The sequence below is a fragment of the Neopelma chrysocephalum genome, unplaced genomic scaffold, assembly GCF_003984885.1.
Source record: "Neopelma chrysocephalum unplaced genomic scaffold, ASM398488v2 Primary Assembly neopelma1_44, whole genome shotgun sequence".
NCBI lineage: Eukaryota > Metazoa > Chordata > Aves > Passeriformes > Pipridae > Neopelma > Neopelma chrysocephalum.
The window spans coordinates 10,925,425-10,939,982 of record NW_020897703.1 but is presented as its reverse complement, the minus strand read 5'-3'; the positions used below and the strand labels follow the sequence as shown (position 1 = coordinate 10,939,982).

Here is a 14,558-nt window from a genome sequence, read left to right as displayed (position 1 = left end):
GTTAGAAAACCATAATTAGGATAGTCTTAGAAAGAGTGTTCTGAAAATTAAATATCACTGCTGTTTTAGAAATTTTTGTGTAAAAGATTATGAAAATTTAACATTTGATTCCTGTAGAAATACTTGAACCAAAGAAAGAATTGATGAGACGTCACAGAAAAAAAATAATTCTCAGTCTGGTCTCTGCTTTTTCTAAGGCTTATTCTCAAGTGAGGATATAAATACATTAAAGGATTGAGTTTGTTATGAGAACACCAAGAATATATTTTAACTTTTATGGTAAAAATGGTCAATTTTTCTGCTCCAGACAAGACTGGAGACTTTTGAGGGTGAAATAAAGAAACAGAAAGCTGCTGAGAATGGTTTGGGATGAAAGAGAATTCCCCACCAAGAAAAGGAGGATAAGTAAAAAATAAGTATCTGAGGCTCAATGCTTTTTCTTATACTAAACTGAACCAGCTTTAAGTATTTGGCAGCTTCTTTTTTAATCCATCCTGATTACTCCTCTGCCATATTGCAATACTTTGTATCTAAAGAATGAACTTTTAGGACCATGACAGACCAAACCTGAGAAAAAGAACGAAGTGCAAACCCCGTGGTTCCGCTAATACTTACATATGACAATTTACTTTCCCTCTGTGGCTGTGCTGGCTCACAAGTTTAGCTGTACGTGAGTCATTTCACCTGAGCCTTATATTGTTTATTTGTAAAATGTAGATAAAAATATTTGCAACCTCACAAAAAGCTGACAGGTCTAAATTACATGTTATAACTCTTCAACATCATCTAATAGAAGGGGCTATATAACTGCTATTTATTATTAAAACTGCTGTTATTCAGAGCACTCAGCTGTGCTCAGCTAAAGAAAAACTACTATCATCTTGCCTCCAGATGCAGTAAAATATAAAAACATACTACAGTTTGAGACTTACTGAAAAGCAAACCAATAATGTACTTTAAGAGCAAAACTATTCTTGTTACACTACCTATTACCAACTGACAGTAAAATAATATAAATAAGTAAAATAACATGAAAAATTACCTTTCAGCAGAATCCTGCCAAAAGATTCAAGCCTTCGAGTTTGTAGTCAGAAAAGGAGCTTAGACAGCACACAGGACAAATAAGATTCCTAATCTTTACTTTCATCTTTGAGATAGTCCTTAGATATGACCCTTTTCTTCTTAAGGGTCTGCTCTAAGTTTTGAGTTTTCTTGCTCCCAGGCTGCTCAAGAACACCAAAACACAAAGATGAAGGTATACCATTACACCGACCTGCATTTCCCTTTACAGTTCTGAACTGTGCAAAGAGAGGTTAGGGACAAATTCAGAGCTTTTTGATTAATTCTGTGACCAGGAGAGAATAAAGACACAAGAAATCTAGTCTTCTGAAATGAATTAATATCATTACTTTTCACATACTGAAAAGAAATATCTAAAAAGAGGATAAATTTTAAGTGTATATATAGATTTGAATATAAACGTATAGATGGCTGAATGTGAGAAGCAAATCAGAACTGAGAATTGCATAAGTATTTCGACAGCTGTCTTCTGCTCTTCACAGTATGTAAGAAATAAAGCCTTCTTCACTTAAAAATCAATAATGATGTTTCTGATTTGGGGTTGGGTTTTTTTGTTTGTTTTGGTTGGTTTGTTTGTCATTTTTTATTTGGTTGGATGGGGGTTTTTTGGTTTTGTTTTATGTTTTTGGTCTTTTATCAATACCACATACTATAAAATCTTCAAAATGCTTTTGATTAAAAGCACTGTATTTAGATATGAATCTTTATATGATTCTTCTAATTAAGCCTATTCTGAAACTTAATGTAGTATAAAAGACTGTTGGTTTGGGGTTTTTTTTATGTTTAGAGGGGATTTTTCTTTAAATCTAAGTAAACAAGACACAAAACAAGATAGAAACTTGTCTTATCTAACAAATACACAAGCAAGAAATGGGATATGCTTTCCCTAGTGTTAACTTGGGGAAATAGCTGAAGTCTGTGGTGAAACTAGACAAGTTTAATATAGAGAAGACTGGTCTGAAAGTCACAGATCTTCAAATCAGCTTTGCTCTGTTACTTGAAATGAGCTGGTTGATGCTTCAGACCTGTGTATTGTTGGTTTTCAGGTACGCAAAAGAAAGACAAGTTTCACGCTTTGAATGTAAATTGCCATAGAGTCCCTTTAGGTTGTCATAAAATTGGCTGTAACTAGATTAAAAGACCACTAGGTATGCCCACATTCAGAAAGTATGAGTATGACAAGAACTAAATTTTAGGCACATTTTTATAATTTATTAATTAATAATTATTGCAGCAATTCTCAGTTTCTCACAGAACAATGTGACAAAGGTCTAAGGGAGGGCAGGAAAGCCAGACATGTACAGTCAAGATGCTGTAAAAGCAACCACTTCTGTATTCGTCAGACACATGGAGAAATACAGTTCTTTGAAGCTGCTCTAGAATCTTCCTTATGACAAGGCTTATAATCAAAAACTAGCAAAATCTTTGTAAGCAGAGTGGTGCAACACATGTCCCTTGTCTTAAACTACGATTCTGCAACTGCTTGCTTTGAGGGGAGATGTTTTCATCACAGTCTATTTGTAAAACATCCTTCAGTTGCCTAATGCCTAAAATATTTATGGTTAACAACCCTCTCCCTTTAAACAGCTTCCTTGTGTCAGGAATATACTACTAACTTGAAAAGAAAGCAGTTCAATGAAGATAAAGGCTTCTGAGCCTTCCTGTGCTGACTAGTAAAAGAAATAAATAATGCTGAAGTGTTGGAAAGACTAACTCCAAGCTTTCTGTAAAGACAGAGAAAAAACACATAGCCAAGGAACAGATTTTCTGGAGGACTCAGCAAATGGCAGGATTTGTACACAGAAACTGTATTTCCTTAAAGAATTTGGCTGATGACCTAATTACTTTTACACGTAATAATGGATGTTTTGCAACAATTTAGGAACCATTTTTCAAAATCCACACTGTGGATGACAGACTCCTGTAAAGTGGTAGAGAAAGGTTACTGCACCTGGGGACTTCTGTTCCTCACCAGTGCATGTCAGTGCACTTACTCCTGAGAGACAGGGTTTCCTATCTGCCTGCTGATCTGCCAACTGACAGAAGGAAGTTAATCCATCCAATTCCTCTTCGAGAAAAAATACCAGTTACTTTCTTTTATTCCCTTAATAAAAGGTAACAGGTTGACTCCTCGTGGTGTCATTTGGATGATTCTGGCTACGACTTGGAAAACACAAACTACTATATCCATAATAAATAAAAGTCAAATTGGAATGTTTTATTTAAGTGTTTGAAACAGGAATAAAAGGTAAACCTGAAGTACCTCTTGTGCCTGCATGGCTATAAAAAAGGGTATAAAACGTTTACAAGGAAAGAAATAACTTATCATTTCTTGATTAAAAAAAACAAACAACCAACAAAAATCCTCAAGCATAATATCCACCTACACTACAAAAAACCTCTCCTAAGTCAATTGCTGAAATTTCCTTTCTGTGCTGATAATGAGTGTAGAGTATGGCTTTTACAAAGCTTCACCTGCTCTCTGGAGTCAGATGGAAAGAACCAGAACAGGTCACTTCAGTTCAGCACTCCATAAAAGGGAAAAGGGGAAATCAGAGCACAAGGACAGGCTACTTAGGAAACGAGGACCATAGATAAAGGGCTGGCAACATCCTGTTGGCTGCATTTGTAATCTGCTCCTGCCATATACAATGCTGTGCTCCAGAGCATATTTTGGCAATGTAGCAGGGTGTTAAGTGGCTGAATTCAGACCCTGCTAAGGAAAGAGAAAGCTCCCAAGCCACAGTGTCCTGCCAAAGGCAGAAGAGGCACTTGGCACAGAGGGGTGAGTGAAGCCAGCGATACGAGTGCCTTGTGCTCTTATCTGCTCAACTCGGCTTCTTGCCTTGACTGATTGCTGGGCCCTTCAAATGAGAACCAGATAGGTAGCAAATAAAAATGTGGGTCATAATTGAAAATGCAGAAAAGGAAAGGGCAAATTAGTCCTTCCTGGTAGTTGTCTTGGGGGTAGGCAAAGGATATTTAGTCCAGGCAGGGTTAATGTTGGAGAAGAGTCAAAAATTTCCGACTAAATTACTACTCAGATCCTCTTCCTTTCCTGTAGCCCATTCTAGCTGGCTCACCTTCACTTGCAGATGTAAAATATTTCTGGTCCACTTCGCAAGGGGACTGAGAGAACTCTAATATAAAGAATCAGCATAAACCTACTTGAAGAGAAATAGATACTGAAGCAGTAACTAGGCCACATTAACCCGTGTGTCCTCTAAAACATGAAGGTATGAACTAGCATTTAGAAACCAATCATGGTCTAGTTCGACGGAAAATGTTTCACTAATGTGAAAGCTACAAGAGATGCTCTAATCTTTGATTACCCCTGAGGCCATAACAAACTCAGAAGGAAGCATATGAATTGCTGATTATTTTCTATGATGATAGAATCTGAGAAGTTGCTGATAATGCTTTTGTGCAGATTGACGGGTCCTTGGCTTTACCACTTCAACTAAATATGAGTCATTTAATGCTGCTCTCATTTCAGAACAAGGTAGAATATGCTGGAATTTTGAGATTTCTTTTTTTTGGGAGTATAAAATCTTCATAGGGAGATGCAGACAGTGAACATGAAGCTTGCCTTGTGCGATAAATCCTGGCTTTCAGCCACTTTAGTACATGCATCTTGATGACCTCCCATGTTGTGATCGCAAAGCATCCTTTCTTCATTCAGTACACAAGATGGATGACAGGAGACAAAGAATCACGGAGGTGTAGGGAGAGAATGGTACAGAAGGTAAAGCTGTATGGCAGAAGCCAGCAAGATTACATTATAATAAACACAATGAGGATGACAGTAATCTTAATTTTGATTTCCTCTGACTTAACTTACAGATTTTTAAATGTAATCAATATGTAAGGTGTTACCTGTTAAGAAATCCTTAAGAGTCATTTTAGTGTGCTGAAAAAGAACTCTGCTTAAACAATACTTTTTGGTACATGTCCATTCCAAATTGCAGGTACCAATTTGGAAAGTTCCTATAATGATGTCTCCTATTCTTTTATAAACAAGAACATTTTAAGTAATAACAGCTAATAATTTGATTCAAGCTCTGTGTTTCAGACAGAGGGGTATGAGTAACTGAGCAAGAGCATTTAGAACTTGATGCCAGGACAAACATGATGTCACCTTTGGATCTGCTGCTGCAGCATTTCTGAGAGAGGGTTTGTCCTTCCATGCAGCAACTCAGGTTCAGGTTCTGACAATCTGAGCATGCCTGTCCTGTTCTGACAAGAATGTTTGCTGCTGCTGTGAAAAGACCAGGAAGGACAGCACTTACAACACCTCTGCTTCATTCTGTCTTTAGAAGATCCCTTTCTGGCTGATCTGTTGAAGCTTTATTCCCCATACTGAGAAATACAGACAGGTATCCAAGGAGTTAGTGCAATCATTCCCCAATTAATTTTTCCTATATAATGAACAAGTCTTAATGAACAAAGACTAATTTAACTGGGGCATGAATTGACAATTACTACACATACATCCACAGTATATTTAGAACTATTAATGTTTTTAAGAGAAACAGAAGAGCAACAGTTGAAACTATATCCCACAATTCCATCAAGAAAATAAGATATAATTGTAAATTTCTTTTACAAAATCAGGGTCTGCTCAGTGCTTCAGTTGAAAGTACCCCATGTGGAGAGAAGCTAGTGATCAGAACACTTCCATGAACAAAATGGGAACACTGATGTTTTATCTGGAGCATCACAGATGGTTTCAGAATTGAAAACTGTCAAAATTAACTATATAAGAAAGGGTTTACCCCAGATTTTAAATATATTTCCATAAATAAGAGAAGTTCTTTTGGGAAAAAACTGTAGGGAGTGTTCCTTCAAAGATGTTTGTAGTTAATACATTTTACCTTGTTTTTTCTTTCCTGGTAGTTACTGTATTAAGCTCCCATGCAGAAACTTCTTTTTTCAGGCAGCTGATACTAAGGTAGAAACCATCTCCTGGCAAAGTTTAGAAAAATGTTCTGTATCTGACTGCCATTGAAAATGAACAGGTGGATCCAAAGAAGTTTTCTCTTCAGACCCCATTTCTTTTTGCCACTTTCAGTGAACACATGAAAGCATGAACAGCACCCTGGCAGGGTCCCCTCAGTCCTCAGAGATGAAGGGCTGCACACTAGAAGTTTTACTGTCTGCAGTCCTTGACAAGTCCTCACTTGAATGAAATGCCTAGATTGCCTAACTGATCCATAAGGCAAATGATGGCTTTTTTTGGCTCTTCTAATATTCACTTCCTGCCCAAGATAAAAGATTGTGGCACTTTAGATAATGCATGTTACACGTCAACTGGAGCTTTTGAGCTTTTATAGCTCAAAATTTTCAACAAAAATAGTTTTTAAACACTTTTACATACTTCTGCCACCACTTTAGAATGAAAAAGGAAAAAAAAATATATACAAACCTAGAAGTATACATTTGCAAAGTTTGTGCTAAGTTAGAAAGAAAGGAAGCGCATAACAGTTGGCATTCACTGTGCCTGTCAGTAGATAATCATGAATGATTTAGTTTCCAATGAGCTTTTGAAGTCCATTGTGAAAGACTCTTAGGGAAAATCAATACCTGCAAGATAAATGGCAAAGCCTGTGAATTAGAAATAGAGAAGTACTGAACCACTGTTCCTCAAAATAGATGGTTTAAGCATGCAGTGTTGGTGGTGTGTAATAGCATAATTTTATATAATTATCAAGAATTCCAAGGGAGGAAGGAGACACTGAGTTGACAATATTTGCTGATTACCCTAGGTCTCTCTTTTTTTTTTTTTATAAAATCCATAGAAGTTTGAGAGGAATGACAAGAGTGAAGGATAAACACTCCAGGAATTAGGCAAATTAAATGTAACCCAGAAAAATATAAGCTAGGCAAAATCAGTGTAAATATCCAAATTAATCTGTCTCTAGAAGCTACTGTGACTCAGAAATTCAGTAATACCACCAGTAAGCAAATAATGTTGACTAAAACTACTGCATCTCTAAAGAAAAGTTTCTCTGAACCTTAATGACCAGCTCTGTGAAAAAGATCACCTATAAAACCTGTGCAACTGAAAAGCAGACAAATCAGTAACAAATAATATTCCCACGTTTATTAGAAAGAGGATGGAAAATTAATATGAATTGCATTATGCCTAGAAGATGCAAACGACACATCGCTTTCTTAACACTGTACTGAGTTTTGGGCCTGCGCTTTAAACATACAGGGATTTTTTTTTAATCTTTTATCTCTTTGTACACATGCACATTCCCCCGTCTCCCTCATCAATGCACAACTTTCACATACATGTTTTGCAACCAATTAGTAATATTTGCTACTGTTTATAGCACGTGTTGGGCTGCTGACATGTGAAAGAAGTTGACCGATATGTCACCTCATAACCACCCCACATCACTGTGTGCTGTAGCACAAGGCCTGTCAGCAAGGTGTATTTGCAAGTCATGAAGAAAAAAGAATGCTCTTGCTGTTTTAATTTCAGACAGAAGGTTAGTCTGTGAAAGGAAACACTTGGCAGTGGCTGATCACTGTCTGGTGATGATGACAGTGCTTCCCTTTCCATTCCCCCTGCAACTACAGTGACAAGCGTGATGCTCTACAGTTCAGGTGACGGTCACATATGAACAGACTGTACTCACTGACTTGCCAGCAATGACTCAGAGCAGTTTCCTTCCTGTTGCCATTAGCCTAAACATTTAAGCTAATGATAAAGTGTGATGGCAAAAAAGCATTTTGGTAACACTCAGTGCTATTTTATGAGCTGTTAAAAAAGCCAGAACTACAGAAGAGAGTATTTTTGTTATTGCTGCTCTGATAAACATGAAGAACTACAGAAGCATTATTTTAGCAGTACTTTTTTTTAAACCAAGATGCTTTACCATAAAGCAAAAATAACAGATTCACATTTTTCACATTGGCTGGCTGTACAATTTTACACTTTAAAGTTCTAATTACACAAAATTAACAATAACCTCCAGTTGATTTACTGGCTCTATTAGACTTAGCTTGTTTCATGTCACTGGAGGATCTAGGTCTTACCTGTCTTTCCATTGCTTTTGTTTCTTCCTCTTTGACAGCACGTGGAAATACACATGCCCAGACTAACTCTCAAAATAATTCTACCGCTTCTCAAATCTCCATCATGGGATTGTTTTTCTCAATGTGCAAACACCACCTCAATAGACCAAGTTAAAAAACAATCAGCCCCATTCACAGTGCAAAGGCTGGATACCATTCCAAGCCTTTTGTACAAGGGAAAAGCAACCACGATGGCACAGACAAAAAGGGTTCCCTAGAACTGTGTCAGTGATGCACTGTTTTAAGGCAGCTTCAATACTGGATACTATAAAGAGATTGGAAAGCATACACTGAAACCAAATGTGGAAACACCTTTACTTACTGTGTTAAAATTTGGGAAGAATCCAACAGCAGAGCTGCTGTCCACAGGGAAGGACATAAAGGGTTTGATATCCAGGGAAGGCTGCATCATCAAGGTAGGTGTGCGCACAAGGGTAGGAAGTGTAGTAGTGCCTGCCAAGAGCAAACAAAACCAGGAATTCATAGTATTCTCCTTTCCACAATACACACAGTATAGTTGACACAACTGCCAAGAAAAAATAATACAGGGAGGTGATAAAGAGGCTCTGTAGGAGTTAATATCATTAAAAGAAACCTATTTACACACAGTACAGATGAGGCAGAGCACTTCCCTATGGCCATGGATACTCAGACGCTGAAGAGGAGACATATGGTATATAAATCACACTGGCAGGTAGAATAAATCCTTTCTACAGCCGAAAAATTCTTCTGTGCCAAAAAGGCCAGGATGGGTGCCCATGAAAGTCAGATGCTTTTGCAATTAATGGTTGCCTACTAAATCAGCCAGCACAGACAATACATGTAAGCTGAAATCCATAGGTTGGTTTCCAAATAGTGAGTTGCATCTTATTTTTTCCCTCTTCTGAGTAACTATCAGGTGCTGCACAAACACCGTTTCAACTAACGTGTAAAAATGCCTCTTTTACAGTGCAAGACAAATATTAGAAAACAGCCAACAATTAAATAATCAGCCAGCATACAAATGAACACAACTCTTTAACATGCAATGCAAACTAGCATTTTCTAAATTGGAGCCCAGATATTTCCCTACAAACAAAATTTTTCCAGAAATCTATATGCTGAAACTCTTTCTGTATACACTTAAGAATCACTGCCCAGCAAGATCCTGAAGGAATGGGAAGGCACAGATGTCCAAATATTCATTTTTAACTAGCTATCTGCCCTATTCACGCAATAAGTGTGCGTAGTACACAGCTTCCAGCTATGCCTGTGGGAGTATTTTTTTTTCCTGAAATTATACAAAAGATATTCAAATAAAATTTCTCTCATTGAAATAAAAAGACTCCCAAAAGACCCCAAACCTCTAAACTCGGTTTCTCCTTCCTGGGTTGAATAAATAATTCAACACCAATTGGAGCAGGTAGTGGAACACAAGTGTCCCACACCTCTAAAGGAGCATGTGTCACTCTCTGTCTCTCCTACCTTTGTCACAATTTCTTCATAACTATCTCCTTCTCCCACTCACTAGTGGCCAGGAGCTGGGAGCATAACAGGCCTCTTAGGAGTTTCCCTGGTCTCAGGCAGAGCTTGAGCTTTTTTTCCTAGAATTCATCTGAGCTTTTTTAACTTGGTCAGGAACTTGGGAGAGGGAGAGGGGAAGAGAGAGGGGGCTAAAAAGAGGGGTTTAGAAAAGAAAGCAAGCAATATTCTCTCTCTTCTGCCATCAAATCATTTCAATCTACTTGCAAAAAGTAGTAAGGCAATCCATATGGGCTGCCTGAGTACCAGTCTTCCATTAATGGATCTCCCTTTCTGCCTGTTAAGGATAAACAAAGCTGAAGGCAGAGTAGATATTTTCATCCGTTTCTTTTAACTATTCTGCCTCCATAGGCAGAATTTCAAACCCACCTCATGGTATCCAAGAGGAAAGCTAAGTTCAGAAGCCAGATGGGGCTGCATGGATTTTTTGGATGACCAAACACTTATAACTAGCCCTGAGCTCAAATTTTGTAGATGTTGGAGAGACAGTCATTTTGATCACAGCTGCAACACAGTAAATATTATATTATGGTCTAGCAGATAAATAACAGGCTATAATCTATTCTCTGTTTCTTCTATAGGAAAAACATTATGATTGCACAATGATGGGCCATTGACAGCAATGGAAAGAAAACTGTTTCACACCATCCCAAATGAGCTGCACAACTTGAAAGGAAAAATATGCTTGAGAAACTTTCCCAGAATATTTTCTCCCTTCTTCTATCCAAACACTTTCATAAATGTCAGGTTTGTTTCTGCATAAGCTCATGAAACTCATTGACAGTTGTGCCTAATTAACTGTAAGTCAAAGCTTATTCAAGTGGAGTCACAAACGACAACAAGCTAAAGGCTAACATGCCTACAGCTTCTTATTCATATCCAAAATGGAAAAGATGCATCAATAGGAAAGAAGCGTGTCAAAGTATTTATCCGAAGAAAGTATCTTCAACTGCAAAAATGATGATTATTTCTACTACTGGTTCTGAAACAGCAGATTTACATAATTTGGATTTCAGAGTTGCATTCAAAGAGGAGCTATGTTGTATTCAATTACCTAAAGCGCCATCATCAATCTAACTTCCACAAGTTTCTCTTTGAAGTTCACATGCAATTAAAGATCCGTGAAGTTAAATAAGACCTGTTTTCTCTTTACATATACATACTTCAATGAAGCTATGGTTACATATTTTAACTCAATTTTACAGAAAAACAATATAACAGAATAGACTTAAATTGTGACTGACATTTAAAAATTAGAGTTGTTAGGGTTCTGATGTTGTCTTTATTCAATGTATAGAAATCATTTGGCATAAAATCTTTAAAATTAAAAAATAATTAGCATATTCCTGAAAACAATGCAACCTTCTTTGTGCTCCTTGGGTGAGTACGGATCCTTTCACATGGAAAACACGTTTGAAATCTCTCTGTAGTTTTGCAGTCCATGGTGTTTCTGCTGCCAGAGTAATTTATGACCAGGAAACTAGGACACATTCAGAGTCCATACAGAACAGAAAACATACACACCTACCAGACTGATTGCTGAAGGCATTAATCATATGAAATTTGTTCACTTCTGTTTGCCAGTTTATTACCTCAACAATTGCCAATCAAATATCAATGACCCAGTTGGATTGAAGTTTGACTTTCAGATCCATCTCTGAAAGCCTCTGACAGAATTATCAGATGAAGGTGACCTAAACTACAAGTAGAAGCACTTCACGACAAAATCATCAAATCAAATGCAATAGGACAATTTTGCACTGGCATTGCTCCCAAAGGCCAAATAAATTCTCACAACCACAACTCCACTAAATCTGTATGCAGGCCTGAGCAAAGCAGGAATACTAACATAAGAAAGATGTTGCTGAAAATCTTCATTATCTTCATAAATTTAACAGATGTTTACTGTTTCATTAGCATTTTAATGATAGGGACAACTTCTCATGTCAAACACATTGTTTTAAACTACTTGTAAATCTTTGGAATAAAGAAAACTGAACTTTCTTGTAAATTCATTTGCTTACTTCAGCTTCATAATTATTAAACAGTATTTTATATTCATAACTTAAATTCTGACTCCCATAGTGTAAGGTAAACATATGCAGGTATTCTTCCCAAGAATGCCGAGGCAGTGGAAGGATTAAAAAAAAAAAGGTTTATTTCAGACGCAAGGACCACTTTTTCACAATGCAGAACATCAGACCTTTCAGGGGCAAAAGCCCATGCTCCACCTCCTCCTAGGCTTTTTGTATCTTCTCTCCCTCCTCCCCTACTCTCTCTGGCCCAAGGAGGCCTTGTGCATGTCTGCAAACGTGTTCGCTCTCCGCATAACAAGGCGAGAGATATCTTGCTCACAGCTTCTCCCTGCAAGTTTCTCTGAAATGCAGAAGGAAGGGAAAAAACCCATCTAACCCATTTGAAAAGGCATTTTGCAGTTTTTCTAAGTGAAACAAGTTCTAGCTTTCCATTACAAATTCTTGCGTGACTGCACCTATCCCTACAGACAGCAGGAGTCATCTACGTACTGGAAATGCAAGCTGCAGACAGACTTTGCCAAAAGGCACTGATCCTCACTGGTCCCTTTTACTCTTATCTAAGAAGAGGGGAAAAAGGGTTTTCATCTCATCAGATGATCCAAAATGTCTCATTTTATTGAAAGTTTTTCTTCCTCCTACACATATTTATCTAAAAAACAAGTCCCTGTGTAACAGGTGCTGCTCCTCTTCAACCACGTACATCTGCCTTCACATACACTGCAACCCATTGAGGTACTTACGTTTTTACAGAAGTTATGAAAGGTGGTAATCTTTACCCAACTTTAATCTATCTCTAACAAATAGATTAAGCAGTGAAAGTGGTATTTTTGGGGAGCACTTAGAAAGTCTTGCATCTGCCACTCCTGCCGCAAGACATGTCCCCAGGGCCAGTAAGATGAGCCTTATTCAGGTGCCAGAAAGGGGGCAGACAACACAGGGTCTTGAAGAATCTCTGCCAACAATCCCCCCACAGCTCTTTTGCAGCTTCACAGGAAAAACTACCAAGACTGCAGTTTTGGCAGAGACAATCACAATTAACTCTGGTCATAGTTAACAGTCACTGATCCTCTTTTTCAAGAGTGGTGACAAGTTCAGTCAAAGCAATTTCTCTGTACCTCCTGAAAACTATTTGTGACAGTACTACTTCTATGATTTTGTCCCCAACTGCTTTTCTTTGCCACTGAAAAACACAAAAAAAAGGTGTAATGTCTGCTCATTAACTCCTCTGATTTTCGTCAGTATTAGATCATTACACAAAAAAACCCAATTCCATCACAAAACTTACTCATCTAAAACACATTTTGTGAACGATTTCAGCTTAAGGAAATGAATTACCTTCCAGACTTGAATGCCTGCTCTTCCAAAGTCTCCATTAAAGGCAACTATAGAGAAATCTGAAACCATACTCAAGTCCCTCCATTTTTTCTATTTCCTAAAAGATGTTACTACAATGTTTAAATCCTCCCATCCAAGGAAGCAATTCACACTCAGAGCAAGAACAGTGGAAGAGTAACTGAAGCACTATCAGGACTGAATAAAAGTACTCTGTGTACAAATTTCTGTGAACCAGACAATCTACATCTACCTCAGATTGCACATGGTTGCATTTGTTTTAACTTGTGCTATGGAGAGTATTTGGGAAAATTTCAAAGGGACATTGAGATATTCACACCCACCACTATTTATGTGCATTACACTGAAAGTTTTCATTTTATTGACAGGCTGTGTTGCCTTTTTTCATCCCTGAATTGCCTGACCACTTTCAGCTACAAGGAACCTTTATTTTCTACAGCAATGTTGAGTAGTCTGATCCAGCCACAGAACAGTAGCAACACAACGGATATGACGGATAAGTTCTGGGCTTTCTTCTCCCTTGACCCTTTCAGAAGTGTTTTTTTTCAGACACTGCTTGAGCCAACACTATGCCTTTGAGGGTGGATGACAAATTGCCCCTTTTTTGTGCATATTGGCTGAATTAGTTATGGGCTGCAACCAGAGTGTGCACAGCCCTGCCTTCACACTGCCATCTCCATTACAGCGCTTTCCTTCAGAGCTCCAGAAGGTGGAAGCAGCTCCCTGGAAGGATCCTGAGACAATTCTGCATGCATTCATCTATGAGCTTTTTCTGGGACCCTACAGTTTCTGTACAGTTTATTAATTTGCCAGTCAAAATTTTGAACATTGTCAGAAATATTTACTTCAGCATGTGGCTCAAAAATCCAGTTTATAAACAGTTTAGAGCCAGAGGTAGTACCTAGGGCTTTCATACCGCATAAAAATCTCTTCAGCTCTATTGACTATGACTTGCAAAAAACCCCCAAAACCCCCACCATCGCTAAAAAACCCCAACTTGCACAAGAATCTCCTACACTTGGTTATATGGAGCTTTACGGGAAGATAGCCACAAAAAAATATGTTTATAAAAAAACTCCACCTAACTACACCATAAAAAATGAATAGGGTTTCCTCCCCTTTTATCTGATGCCCCCATTGCATCAAGACCCAGATGTATCTGCTTCCATCACGTTTTTTTTTCCCCATACGTGACAGGTAAAAACCCATCACTTGCAAGTCACTACATTTTGTTGTTTAGGCATTTGACACTAACCCCAGAGATATTTCACAATGTTTAATATCAGCCTTTTTTCCTTTTCAGTATGATCAGGATTTAGAAATTTTCTAATTTAATTTTTTTACTTACACGGGTATTAGAGGGTGTCATCTGTTTCTGTTTATGCCTAAGATAAACTGATAAAAATCAGTTAAGTGCAAGTAAAATACTTCAGAGTTTCTGAACAGCAGGTGTTGATATCAAAACGCTTAAGGAAAAAATCT

General features: G+C 37.7%; 1 protein-coding gene across 9 annotated transcripts in view; it reads right to left on the bottom strand.

Annotated features, from left to right (window-relative positions):
- The window catches only part of ZNF385B (zinc finger protein 385B), a 166,446-nt gene that overhangs the window by 44,385 nt on the left and 107,503 nt on the right, over positions 1 to 14,558 (bottom strand). For 8 of the 9 annotated variants that reach the window (XM_027678433.1, XM_027678435.1, XM_027678436.1 and 5 more), the window contains one exon: positions 8,489 to 8,619. The exons of the other annotated variant lie outside the window; for it this stretch is intronic. In XM_027678433.1, the coding sequence (XP_027534234.1) occupies positions 8,489 to 8,619 (131 nt within the window). The remainder of the gene's footprint in view (positions 1 to 8,488; positions 8,620 to 14,558) is intronic. 9 annotated transcript variants of the gene reach the window in all.